General features: G+C 40.4%; 1 protein-coding gene across 2 annotated transcripts in view; it reads left to right on the top strand.

The window, feature by feature from the left end:
* The first annotated feature begins 439 nt into the window (after positions 1 to 439).
* TRIM37 (tripartite motif containing 37) overlaps positions 440 to 13,985 on the top strand; it is a 28,130-nt gene continuing 14,584 nt past the window's right edge. The window contains exons 1-11 of one of the 2 annotated variants that reach the window (XM_048074136.2): positions 440 to 590; positions 1,470 to 1,571; positions 2,948 to 2,988; positions 4,078 to 4,194; positions 5,092 to 5,179; positions 6,036 to 6,158; positions 7,528 to 7,651; positions 9,100 to 9,167; positions 11,255 to 11,379; positions 12,813 to 12,863; positions 13,298 to 13,379. In XM_048074136.2, coding sequence (XP_047930093.2) covers positions 570 to 590; positions 1,470 to 1,571; positions 2,948 to 2,988; positions 4,078 to 4,194; positions 5,092 to 5,179; positions 6,036 to 6,158; positions 7,528 to 7,651; positions 9,100 to 9,167; positions 11,255 to 11,379; positions 12,813 to 12,863; positions 13,298 to 13,379 — 942 coding nt within the window. In that variant the 5' untranslated portion in view covers positions 440 to 569. The remainder of the gene's footprint in view (positions 591 to 1,469; positions 1,572 to 2,947; positions 2,989 to 4,077; positions 4,195 to 5,091; positions 5,180 to 6,035; positions 6,159 to 7,527; positions 7,652 to 9,099; positions 9,168 to 11,254; positions 11,380 to 12,812; positions 12,864 to 13,297; positions 13,380 to 13,985) is intronic. The other variant, XM_048074137.2, reaches the window with a different exon arrangement.

Genomic DNA, 13,985 nt, shown 5'->3' with positions numbered 1-13,985 from the left:
CCCCTACCTTCCGCAGCGCTAAAGTTCTGTTAGCGCAACGTGGTCCAAGCGACCTGTAAGCGGGAAAACAAGCGCAGCTGGGACAGCGCCTGGTAAAACAAACCGTCCTCAAGGCTGCGGTTACCCCGCTCCATTTCAAACCCCCACGCGAGATGCGGGAACCCATCGGTGCCGGCCCCCCGCTGCCTGGCACCGACTCGTGGGCGCGGGGCAGCGAGCTGAGCCCGGCGGCTGCCCCTGCCTCCAACCCCTGCGAGCTGCTGCTCAGCCCCAGGGCCCGGCCGGACAGCGGCGCGCCCCGTAACCGCCCCGTTGGAGCCACGGCCCCGCCGAGCCTCCCGCAGCGCGCCCCCGCCGCCCCGCGCGCGCCAACACCCGCCCTTAGCCCCGCCCACTCGGGCGCGCGCGCGCGCAGTGCTGCGGCGGGGTCAGGCTCCGCCCCCCCACACCGGGCGCGCCGCGGCTAAGCCCCGCCCCCCGCTCGCCTCCCTCCCTCCCTCCCCCCCGCGGCCGCGGCCCGGCGCCTCCGGAGCGCACCGGGGCCGGGCCGGGCCGGGGGGGCCGCGGCCATGGATGAGCAGAGCGTGGAGGTGAGCGGCCCCCCCTGCAAGGGGCCCGGCCCCGCCGTGCTCAGCCTGGGCCGTGCGGCCGTTAGCGGAGGGCCTGGCCTCCTGCGGGGCGCCTGGCGGCTGGGGGGGGGTTGTGTAAGGGGGGTTAAAGCTGGCGGGGGTCCGGTTCCTGGTGCGCAAGGGGGGGAGCCGCTCGGTCCTGGGACAGCCCTCGGCGGGGAGAGCAAGCGGGGCTCGGCGCTGGGAAATAACCTTGCTGTTTGGGGATGGGGAGGGGTTAGGTGGGGCCAGGCAAATGGCTTCTCTGCCGGGGGTGCAGCGGAACCGTGCCTGAAATTGGTCCCTGCTGACCGAGGGTAACTGGGGGGACGTGGAGGGGACAGAGAAACCGTGGTGGCAATGGTAGACGTTAAAAGGATTTAAGTCCTATTAGTCAATAAAATGGTCTGTCCAATGCGAGCCTTCTCATTAGCACTCTGTATCATACATGCACTTAACGTGCTTTTAAATTAGCTTAATGCCTGTATGTTGGAGCTCCTAGGTTTTGAATCCGCGGGTACAGCGCAGTTGTTTCTGGCAACCGTTCAATGCCGTGTGAACACAAGGAGGAATAATATCTCTTGGCTACGGAAATTCCCCCTTGGAAAAAGGGAAATCAAACAAAAAACATATTGCTTAAAGAACTGTGTTTCAAAATGGGTGCCGAGAGCTGGTGGGACGTAAGAGGAGGTGGGGAGGAGAGCCGTGGTGTTTGACCTAGTATCGTGCTTTGAGATGCGCTACCCGTTGCTGTTTGGAATGGGATTGCACCTGTTCAGCCTGGCGTTCTGCCTGAAAAATGCCTCTCTCATATATCAGAAGTGTGTGGCTTAACAATAGCAATAATCTACCCTTTTCCAGAGTATTGCTGAAGTATTCCGATGTTTTATTTGTATGGAGAAATTGCGTGATGCACGACTGTGTCCTCATTGCTCCAAGCTGTGCTGTTTCAGTTGTATTCGGGTGAGTTTGCTTATTATGGCTTACTTTTGCAAACGTTTGAACTTAGAAAATACTGTGATCTTACAAACACATTCTAGCTTCTTCCTTGCCTCTTTTTGTGGGGTTCTGAGGATTTCTTTTTCCTGCTGTGTGCTCTCTAGTTTTCCTTTCAAAATCTCTTACAACACTGAGGAAAAACTAGGCAGGCTGTGCTTTGCATTTAGTAGTGCTAATTATAGGGACTGTCTGGAAGAGTTACTCTGAAGGAACAGGTACACGGTGACCCTTTCTTTAATGTATTTTGAAAGTCAGAGACGTCTGTATGGAAGACAGAGTTGGGACAGGAATCAAACGATGACTGCGTCTGTCAATATGGAACGGTGGGAGGTCATAACATCACCTCTTACCTTGGAGATGTCATAAAATAGTTCCCCAGCCGGAATGATGTGATCAGATGCAGGCTGAAGCCTCCTTGAGCGTGTCTTGTCCAGTGGGCTGAAGCAGCATCCGAAGCACCTTAATTCACTTATTAAGGTGACAGTCACTAATGCATGACGCTTCAGTTCTGAGTCCAGGCGTTGTGCTGCGCTAACGTAGTGCGAGAGGGTTCAGCTGGGGTTCTCAGACCTCGACCAGTACTTCCAGGAATCACAACAGACAGTCATCGTTCCCTCTGAAAGCTCTGCCAAGAGCTGTCGGGGAAGGATTCGTGCTGCACGTTGAGGATGTTAGATGACATGCTGCTGCTGGGTGGTGAGAGATTTTTCATGAGAATCTTTAAATGCAGCAGTGAGCTGCCAAAGGATGAGCCTCTCAGCTGCTGATCTTTTACATCTGTAAGCTGTAGCGGCCTGATGAAGTTCTTTCCTCAGCTCCTTGTCTTTGAAGGGAAATTTCTGGAAGAGAGCTAGTCAAAGGGTCCTTGTGGATTTGAACTGCAGATGTCTAACTTGTGTATAAATAGCTCAAGAAGAAGAAATAAGTTACCTCAAATACTTTAGAGTCAGAAAAATATACTTGCTGTGTCTTTTGCTTTCTTTTCTTGAAATATGCTCTGTAGTCTGTAGCTATGGAAATCTGCACCAGATACGTGGTTTCTAAGGGAATATTGGGTACCTCAAAAATCCCTTTTTAGTTTTAACTGGCGTGGTTTTGACAACTAAAGAACGGCGGTGGTGGTGTTACTAAGATACAAATAGCTGCTTCTTCGGTAACTATGTGGTTGAACAGTTAAATTACAAATCTCTAAAAATGGAAAAACACAGGAAGGCTAAATAAAAGCACTATTAACCGCATACAAGGTAACAAAGGGAAGTAACTCCTAAATAACAGTAGAATGTACTTGTTAGCAGTTCTTTTCTGGTGCTTTCTTTCATTTTTTTTTTTCCCCTTCATAGCGTTGGCTGACTGAACAAAGAGCTCAGTGCCCTCATTGTAGGTAAGGTATTTTTAATATGAGGAATAAATTATCAGGAATTGGATGCACCGGCCAGTTAGTTCTGAAGGGTCTTTCTTCAACGCAATTTACATAAATTTTTTAAGTGTGATTTTTGAGACCTGCTGGCTGTCACGATAAAAATTTACCCGATATATTACTTATTCTAACGTATGTTGCAGTTGTGTGACAAGCTAAGCAAGATCTTCGTTGTTACCCTGTTACTCTGCTGTTTTCTATTGCCATATAATAAGAGTAACTAGATGGTGTTCCCCTTAGAACTTTTAATGTTCATCTTGCAAGACTAAGAGACCAGAAATTTCAGTGTTCAGCCTGAAACGTACTTTTATTTTATACCTATAATTTGGGAGATTTACCTGGTGTGTTGCAAATCCTTGGAGAGGTACCTACTGAGTGCGTGCAGGTTTTGTTTTGTTTTCAGTGCAACACAACCCACCCCTGCCCCATGGCACACCTTAGTGCTTCTGGTTCCTGCGTGCCTAGCAATTCTAGTTCTTGATAGACTGACGTTTGGGAGGTGGGGTGTGTTTTGCCCTAAGGAAGGGGAAGCAGTATATATTTGCCTCTAAGGGAGGGGAGGTATTGCTAAAAACAACCAGCCATTACTGTAGAACTTCATATTCAACTTTTAAAGTATTTAATCATTAGTTCTAAGTGCTTGTAAGGGGGTAAATATGTCTGTGTTTTACAAGGGGGATAGTTGAAGCGCTCCTATGGGGATGGCTGAACAATGGGAGGGATTGAAGAAGCACTGAGAAATGAAAGAATTTCCCCAGTGTTATCCAGGAGTCTATTACCAAATCTTAACATAGTTCTTGGTTTCCCTGTGTAGGTGTTCTATATGTAGTTGTGGGGCGGTTTGGTTTTCTTCCCCCAATACGAACAAATGAACTTAAAATGTTACATTTCTAATCTTTTTTTTTTTTTTCTCTGAAATAACTAGTATAGCTTCAGCATTTTGCCTGTGACTTTTCCAATACTGTAGAATTGATGAACCTATTTCATTTTGATGCTGCTCTTTTAGCTCCTGGAGCTGAATTCTCGCTGTAACTCTTGCAATGCTTCTTGCAGAGCCCCGCTGCAGCTACGAGAGCTTGTAAACTGTCGTTGGGCAGAAGAGGTCACACAACAGCTTGACACACTTCAACTGTGTAATCTGACAAAGCACGAGGAAAATGAAAAAGACAAGTAAATGGAGCATCCTTCACATGAAGGGTTTTGCGGTTTGCTTTACATGAGTGGACTTTTAATTTCAGCTCATTTTTAAAGTCAGAGAAACAAACGTAACTTCTCTTACTTAAAAATTGAATTGTGCTGTTGCTTAACAAACAAAGCAGTGCTGTTTCTCACTGTCTGTCTAAAAGTTGGAGTTCACTTCTGTCATAATTAATAGCAATGAGAAGGGTTCCTAACTTTATTTACCTAGAAAACTACTATGTGTTTAAGATTTATATTCATATAAAAATGTATATATATAATAAATATTAAATATATGTATAATAGTCTGGAGATTTGGAGGAGAAAAGTGTGAGGAGAATTATTGAGACATGGATAGGGTCTAATGACGTGTTCCATACCTCCTCCTTCCCCAAATTCCTGAAACCTAGGGAAGGAGGAAGGGAGAGGCACGTGTTGGAGGTTTGCCTGCTCTGTGCTTGGCTTGCTGATTGATGCTATGCCTGAAATTTTAAGAAATGACAGAGATCAGTTTGTTGAAAAAGCTTATAAGCCATTGTTCTGTGGTTACTTTAGGTTGCATATGATTGGAATTTTAATGATGTGAAGGATTAACTTCTAGAATTCAGAGCTTGGTTCAGTGATGATACCCTCTGCCTCCTGGGTATAAATCACATTTTATTAATGTACTTTCTCTATGAAATATTTCCAGAGAGAACACTAAGAACAACATTTATTTTATGGAAGATTTTTGCCAACTATTCTTGTTGCAAAACTATGCTGATGATTTATGCTCTGCTGGAGTTTTGTGTTTCACTCCGAGTGGCAAAACAAATGAAAATATTAAACTGAGTTAGCAGAAAATTACTAGGTGTTTTCTGCTGCTTACATGTTTATTTTTTATTTGAGGTGTGAAAATCATCATGAAAAGCTTAGTGTATTCTGCTGGACCTGTAAGAAATGTATCTGCCATCAGTGTGCGCTTTGGGGAGGAATGGTAAGAAGAGGCTTATTTATATGTCGCACATGGTATGTTTTAGTAAGAGACTGCCAGTGTTACGTCTGCCTGCAGTTTGAAGAAATAGGCTATGAAACTGTCGGTGTGGCATTGAATTACCGTGCAAATACTATAGTTATATATGCATTTATAATTTAATACAAAGATTGGTTTTGCAAAGAAGTATCTTCTGTTTCTGATTGTAGAAGCAAGTTTAATTTTTGCTGAAAAGTCAAAATCACCTTGCTTGTTACTAACTTCATGATGTCTTGGACAAACCGTAGATGGTGGTGAAAAATTCTGTGGGCAAAGGAAGTCTTTCTCAGAATATATAGATAACCTGTTATTTAAATATTCTGGGCAGTGATCTCTAATATATGCAAAGGTTCATTGGTAGCACAATTCACCACACTTTATTATCCCTTCAGTTGAATATTTCAAGGAGAGGCTGCTGTCGTGCATTGGAATATAAGTGATTGAATGTAGCTGAAACGGTGTGCTGCCTTTGTTTGGGAAGGGTGTTTTAATAATAATAGTAATAACTCTTCTATCTTTGATTTGTTAGTATTGTACAATAAATAAATCAGGTTATTTTTGGAGAACCATTGAGACTCCAAATAATTCTTGACAGGAAGCTTTGATGTTATGAAAGTCAAATTCATGACTTCTTATGAAGGGAAGTGAAAGACAGACTTCCTACATGCAATCTGCTTTGGAACCTTTCCAAAATGAGTGATACACCAGGAGGCTTTCTTCCCCTCTCTTTCAGTAATTTAATAGGACTGGAATAAAATTAAAATGGCATGTTCTATTTTCCCCATTCCCTCCCATTTATTTATATTTTTATTTTTTACAGCATGGAGGACATACTTTTAAGCCACTGGCAGAAATATACGAACAACATGTCACAAAAGTAAACGAAGAAGTGGCAAAGCTTAGGAGAAGACTCATGGAATTGATCAGTTTAGTGCAAGAAGTGGTAAGAAATTGATTCAAGATAACATTAAGCTTTCCAGCAGTATGCTGTTGTCAAAGGATAACCGTGAAGCAGGAAATGGAAGTAGTACTCCATTTCATATATTCGTGGATGTTTTCAGTACCTCTGTGCTGTTGTTTCTGTGAACATAATCAGGTGATCCCATAAACAGGCACTTTCACTTTTAGTTATGTTCTTTTTATAAGCTGGGGAAGGACAAACATATTCTCAATGTTTTTTGTGTAGCTACCAGACAGAAGAAGATGCGAGTTAGCTAGCACAGGGAATTTTTGATGTATTCTATTTAAAAGCTAGACTTGTGCAGTTCTTTGGACGTTGTGTATTTGTAAACACTTAAAGAGTGCAGACTACTGTGCTAAGCAAGTACAAAAAATGCTTTGTTCGAGTACAGCTTATTTTTCTTTCTTTGGGAGAATAAAATACAAGTATATTTGAGCCTACAGGATGCTCACTAGTTAGAGATCTGAAGTTTACGAACCCCACTTTTTCCTTCGCATAGTGATAAGAGTGCTAGAAGTCCAAACACCTGACACGTTCAGCCATGGCAGTTTCAGTGGCAATTCTAACAAATCAGTGCAGTTCTCTGCATTCTAGGAAGGACCTGCTGAATGCTGTGACACTTACTTTATTTTCACAAGGACCACACAGTAAGTTCTCGTACATGCTGCATAAATGCATCCTATCTTTGAAAAAGTTTCCGTGTGGTTCCTGTGTATGCTATAATTCAGGTAGCTGTTTGCTGCATGCACTGGTGGTTACCTCTGTCTCAGTGCACCTGACCAAGTTACATCACCAAGTGGGTTGCTTGTATTTGGAAAACGTAGAAAGATTCACTGCAGGGAGAGAGGCATAATTTTTTAAATCAAATTATTCTTTTTTCCAAAAATGTAACTTTGTGCTGCTCCAGTTACAGAAGAGAAACAGGTACTTGTATTCACAGATTTTGGTATAAAGAATTCCTATAGGATAAATCTCTGTAATGAGAAAATATTGCTGGCTTGTTGTTAACCTTTAGTCGCCCACCAGAGGGCACACTTATATATTCAATAAAAGTCAAAGGATATTTACAACATAATAATGAAGTACTTAGATTGGCAATAGGAATAGTCTGCAATACAGCTCATCTAAAAACACATTCCTGTTTTCTTATTCTACACATGCAAACTTCAGTCCATGAAGACCAGGATTTTTGTTTTTCCTCCTAGAAAAATAGGGATGGAGGGGGCTCTAAATGGCCTTTTCGGATAACTCTGGGGTCTGGAAGAGTGCAGTTGGTGTGCAAATGAGTGAAATGTGCTAAAGTGTGAAGACTTTCTTTTTGTGTTTGTTTTTTTTCTGAACCCTCTTTTAGGAGAGGAATGTGGAGGCCGTGCGTAGTGCGAAGGATGAACGAGTTCGGGAAATAAGAAATGCGGTGGAGATGATGATTGCCCGGTTAGACACTCAGCTGAAAAATAAGCTTATAACACTAATGGGTGAGTATTTGCTTCATGTATTACAAATGGGAGCAATATATTTACAATGTATAAATCTATTGAGAAACTTTCTTACCCTAGGAGTATGACTCCTTACACGTTTTATGGTGTTAAGCAAGGAAACTGCTGACAGAAAACTATCTACAGCAAAGCTTGTATTTAATTTTGTAGTTACTCTGATGCCACTCTAAGTTGCTAGACATATCCTGTTTTTGTTCTTTTGCAAAACCCCGTCTAATAAACTCATTTTTCATCTGTGCCTTGTTTTTTCCATGTATGCTATAGTTTTTGTAAATGCATTGATAGCAGCACATACTAAAGGTGACATATTCTTGGGATACTAGTCTCTTGACACACTGTTAAAAATGTTATACTGAGAATCTTGGTTTTGCAAAGTATACAACCGGTAGATCAGAGTACATGAACAAATAGATTGTTGGCCTTGTGCTTGTCCCAGAAATAATACAGTAAAACAGTTGTGCTGCAAAACGTATTTCTGATGCTTGGAATCTTCACCCACCGCCACTCCCCGCCCGAAAGAAATTCTAAAATTTTTCATGGTTGCAAAATGTCTTTAGCTTTGATAATGCTTGCTTTTATTCTTACAGTTCGTTTCCGTTTAAAAATAAAACATCAATGTACTTTAGCTGTATGTTAGGATCCTCTTCAAAATCATGGTTCTTTAAAATGCTTGCTTTAAGTTAAATCCAGGATTTGTACGTATTTTGTGCCTATATTGAATATAGTAACAAGTTGCAAGGTTTATTTTAAGGTGTAGTGATTGAAGATCAGTCTTAAAACCTTGGCAGAATGTTTTAGTTATTTTTATCTACAGATTAACATTTTGTGTGTGTGTAACACCTTTTTTTCTAAGGACTAGAAACCACTCTTCAGACACTGAATATATCATGGTGACAAAGTAAATTCCCACAATAGGAAAACAGACAAATGTGGCAATTATTCTTTCTTGTCACAGTCTTCATGCCAGTTGAAATTTACAAACATGTTTAAACATTGTTTGTTCATTTTTTTATGAAGAAAACCCTTATTATCAAAGCCCAGAGAAATAGTGGACTTGAAGAAAAAAGTGTCAGCTAATATAAAAGGGATTTCTGAAGGAGAGTAAATTCAGTGAAGTGAAACCTGCCTTTTTTTTTTTTTTTGTCTGAAGAAGCGCCCCAAAACAACAAACCTACCATTTCTGGGACACAAAGAATATTTCATTACTGTCTTAACCTCAAGTGAGTTCATCACTACAGCTCTGATTAAAAACGTAGGCTTGCTTTTAAAATGCTTTCTCAATCAACCTTGGTATATTTAGAAATCCTTTACCTTATTAGGTTTTGGGGCAGCTTCCAGACGAGGGTGGGAAAAAAAAGAGCTAAATTTCTTAAAATCTAGCGACTGTGTCATCTTGTCTTTAAGCAGGTCTTCCTTTCTTTAAACAGGTCAAAAGACATCTCTTACCCAAGAAACTGAACTTCTGGAATCCCTGCTTCAAGAAGTAGAACATCAGGTGATGATGAAAAAAAGCTGAAATGTGTTGCATAGATAATTTCTCAGTTGACCTTTTTTTTTTATTTTTAAACTATTAATTGATGGCTAGAGCTATTTCTTCATGGTATCTTTTCATTCGAGTGGCCTTAGGTTGCACAATTTCTTCTTAAAGCAAGTGTGTCTTCTAGAAATAATGAAATGCGTTATCTTTTGTTGTTTGAAAAGCTACTACAGGGATTCCTAGCAATTACAAAATACACAATTATGCATTTGTTTAAGGTAACAGCATTTAGGCCATGTGGGTAGGTTCTGTTAGCTTTGACACTGCCAACAGCATATGAATTGTGGTGGCTATAAATGGAGAATAAAGAAAAATCTACTGTTTCTCTCTCCAAGATGACCTTGTATCACTCTTTCCACCTTGCTTCTAGCTACACAAGTTCAGCTTTTGTAAATGAAACGCTCGAGTTCTGCAGAGCCTGATTGTACTTTTCCTGAACAATTTGTACCTGCTCTGAGAAAGTGGAAGGGTCTTCTTCCTTCAACCACATCCAGTAATTGTCTTTCAGGAGGGTTTGATATTTCAGATTGGGGATGGTGGGGGAAGTTTCTTGGTGAATTATGCCTCTTGTCCTGTATTCATTCTTCATTCTCCTGCCATGCTTTTGATTGAGTAAGAATGCTAAGCTGGCTTTGTAAGCCGATCAGCAATTATTGTGTTCTCCTTGCGCTTGAGTTAATGATTTCATACCTATGATGGAACGTTGTGGTTGAGGAATTGATGGCACCAGGAGGATGAGTACTCCTGCATACCATGCATCAGCATGTTTTTGCCTGTTTGTTGAGAGCCCTCTGTTTATAGCTCGTTCAAAAATTACCTATGTTGCAACCCGAATGAGGACCTTGTAAATCTTTGAGAAACTGTGTGCTCACATCTGCAGATCAGCTTCTCTTGTGGAAAAAGCATTCAAATGATAACAAGTTGACACTAATGAAATATGACCTCTTCTGCATCCAAAACAGGAGGAAAAGCTTACTAGCTAAAGAGCCACGAGAAGATGCAGTTATCTGTCAACTGTTACTGCTAGTTTAAATTCATTATATCTGTTTTTGTTAAAAGGGGCTTTGAATTCCACTTTTTTTTGTGTGTGTGTGTGGGGAAGTAATAGGATTATTTGAAGAACTCACAGCAAAAATGTGGCTTTTTTTAAATGCGCATATCAGTCTCACTTAAGCCTGGCAGAAAGTTTGAACTGTAAATCTAAGATGTATTCTTCCAATATTTAAAGCATAAATAAGAAGCAGAGTAATTTGTCTCCTTTAGCAAATAGGTTTAGAAGATACAGTAATAGCTATTCAAGGAACATACAAGATTAGTTTTGTTGAGATTTTGAAAACATCTTCATTATTAGACTGGTCCTGTAGGCCACCTTGAATGAAGTGGATTGAAATGCTTTTTTATTTTTTGCCATCTCTTTAAGATAATATAGGCTTCATTTTGTTCAACGTGGTTGGGGAAAAAAAGTACAGTGCTTGGCAGTAAGACAGTAAAGGAATAACTGAAACACAGAAACTGTCTAATGTCACAGGAGCTTGTCTTGCTGTGTCATGATATATTGAGCAAATTATCCTAATGTCTAATTAAGCTTCTTTTCCAGATTGATTTACTTTGCTATTGTTGTATAAGCACAGTAATATGTGTGAGTTGGTATTAATCAGACATTTTTATACATACTCTTTTAACCTAAGTGAAATACATACTAATTGTTTTAATTTTCACTGTAGAACTTGACAGTCTTCAATATTCAGGAGTTCCCAAATGGGTTGCGCAGGCCTGGGAGTGAGACAGAATTAAAATACCATTTTAACAACTTAAGAGAAATTTTAGAACACATGACTATTGATGATAATAGCTGACAGTTTCAAGGGAAATAAAACAAACAAAGCAACAACAAAATACCCTTGAAGCGTCATTGTAGATTGCATTGTGGGAAACTTTTGTGAAGCTGGTGCAGACATGCAGTTCATTTGTTTAAAAACAAGTGATCAAAATCTGTTTTGTCTTAATGATGTAAGGATTTTTTTTTCCCGTTTTCCCCTGTATAGTTACGATCCTGCAGCAAGAGTGAGTTGATATCCAAAAGTTCAGAGATCCTGATGATGTTCCAGCAGGTTCATCGGAAACCTATGGCCTCGTTTGTCACTACTCCTGTTCCTCCAGACTTCACAAGGTAAACATTGTGTTTCCTCTCTGTTGTAGCTTGAACTTGAAAGCTGTCTTGTAACTGTTTGCTTTGCTTGTTAAAAAAATGTTTAGAGGAGAATATCCCTTTCCCATTTTACTTTGTAAAGGATTCCCAAATTGCGGAAGATTGTCCCATGAGACAGATTTCCTTTGTATGGAAGAGGATGTTGCAGTGAGTCTGGGAGGTAGATGTATGTTGATGTGCATAAGCCTTCTATAAAACTAGGACAGGACACTACCATTGTATTTTAATGTGTGGATGTGAACAAGTGGGTGATAAGAGGCTGATGGGCAGGTTGCTAGAGGGATTTCTTGGTACCCACCTCTAGTGAGAGGTGTCTTGCATCTCAGCCTTGTGAGCTGTGGCAGCAGTAATCTGTGCAGTAGTGGGGTTCTGTCCTTTTCTCAGTGTTAAACCTGTTACCTCTGACTGAACTGGGGTCTGGGTTTATACACCAAAAATGTCAAACTGTTTAATTTCTTTTAGTAGTGTATGTCTCAAGCAGGCTTTTCTGTTCCAGCAGGGCTTATTTCATAAGTCTGTAGTCTCTGCTGGGGAGTCAGAACAGCGGGTTCCAGATGACTAGATTTTATTTTTTTTCTTTTACACTTAGTTTACCGATTTGTCCTTTTTCTCTTTATTATTGGGGTCATTCAGTATATAATTGCAAGGCTCTCATGAGATGCCTCTGCAGGTCACCTTAATTCAGAATATATAGTCAAAATCACTTCCTAACACAATTCTTCATAAAAGAGTGCTGTTAACGCTGGGCTCTGAAGAAGTCTGTGGGTTTAGGATAGCTGGCTGCAAGTTGTCTCCATAAAATTGCAAGCATGAGAAATCTTAAAAGAACTCAAATCCGTTTGTGTTCTTTAGCAAATACCAGTTTAGCTTGCTTTTAAATGAAATCTCAAAACTATTGTCCTGAAGTGTGTTCTGAAAAAAATAAAGTACTGTCTGAGGAGAGTTTAAAGCTGAATATTCATTTCCCAGTGGCAGTAAGATATGTACTGCTCTGAAACATGAACCATTTAAGCTTTGTATTTCTAGCCATGCAGTAGGTTCATCCTTCTAGAGCTATCAAGGAATTTTATGTTAAAAATTCACTCTTATTAACAGATTACTAGGCGTAACAGGTAAAAGGGTAAATCCTCTTAACTCTCTTTAAATACTTTCAGCTGCTTTTTCTTCGTAACATAAAATACTTGATTTGATGTGCAGTATCACATGGAGAGGTGCTGGGGAGAATGGCTTATAAATGGATTCTTCAAAAGTGCTGAAATAACCCAGTGTAGTCCTGGTGAATCTCAGTGGCGCTACTGACCTAAATCACGTGAAATGCTTCTGAAAATTCCAGAAGTTGGAATTCTTAATGTCATGTTACTCAGTGTGTTCTAATGTATTTTTTTTTCCCTCAGTGAATTGGTCCCAGCCTATGACTCAACTACTTTTGTACTGGAAAACTTCAGGTAAGATTGTGTCTTATGAAATTACTGTGAATATCAGGAAGCTTCTTCTGTTTCTTCTGTTCACATGTAGTATTCTTTAAAACACTGAATAATCTTTCCTGAAAACTGTTAGATATGAACTAAGCTGTGTGAATTCAGTCAAAAGCTCTTATTTACCAGGTGAATAGCAATTAACCCTAGCTAAACTGATAGGTAAAAGGCTTTTCATGATAAACTACTTAGTTTTCTTTTTTCAAAATATCGAATAATGTTGCAAGGAATACATATTCTTAAGGGCACTGAACATTTTGCATGGGCCTCATGCAGCTCCATGCTCTGTGCAGCATGAAGGATGGCTTTACAGCATTAAGAGCACAAATGTATACGTTACTTACTATTTCATGGAGGGTTTTGCTTTGTCCCTATAGCAAATGTTTTTTCTCCTTTCTCAATAGTACGTTGCGTCAGCGAGCAGATCCTGTTTACAGTCCACCTCTTCAAGTGTCAGGACTTTGTTGGAGGTTAAAAGTTTACCCAGTGAGTTACATTTTCAACTAAAATTGTTATCCAGCCTAAAACTCTTAGGCAGCGTGCTTATGCTTCTCCTGTAGGGAAATTTCAGATAGTTTCTCCTCAAGAGAGGAGATGGTGTATATAAAGAGCTGTATGGAAAAAAAACTTAAGGCTGCAGAGTTAATCATCAGCCATTGAAGTGTTCCCTCTCTGCTTTCAGATATCCATCATGAACGTTCTCAGTAAAGTTAATTTGGTTAATGTAAAAGCAATTAAAATGTGTCTTATGCCATGGGAACTTTAACAGACATTTTTACTCTTTTTGTCTTTGAGTGTTTCTTGTAGATGTTTCTTAGTTTGAACTAAAACAACAACAAAAAACAAGCTGAAGTCTAGATTAACTTACATATTCATGTTTATGAACAATACTTATTTGGGAAGTTGGGAGGACGACGAGTATTAGTTGAAGGGGAATCTGTTTTTCTGTGTGCCCTGTCCTCGAACGGTGATGTTAAAATGTACGTGTTGTACTATCATCTTTCAGTGGGTTGAGTATTCAGACTTCTGAAGCAATATCTTTGTCAGTGTTGGAGCGTTAACCTGTAAGGTGTGATCTTTTTCACTCCACTG

Source organism: Anser cygnoides, chromosome 18 (assembly GCF_040182565.1).
Source record: "Anser cygnoides isolate HZ-2024a breed goose chromosome 18, Taihu_goose_T2T_genome, whole genome shotgun sequence".
Lineage (NCBI taxonomy): Eukaryota > Metazoa > Chordata > Aves > Anseriformes > Anatidae > Anser > Anser cygnoides.
The sequence above is the reverse complement of the archived record's forward strand: the minus strand, read 5'-3'. Positions and strand labels throughout refer to the sequence as shown.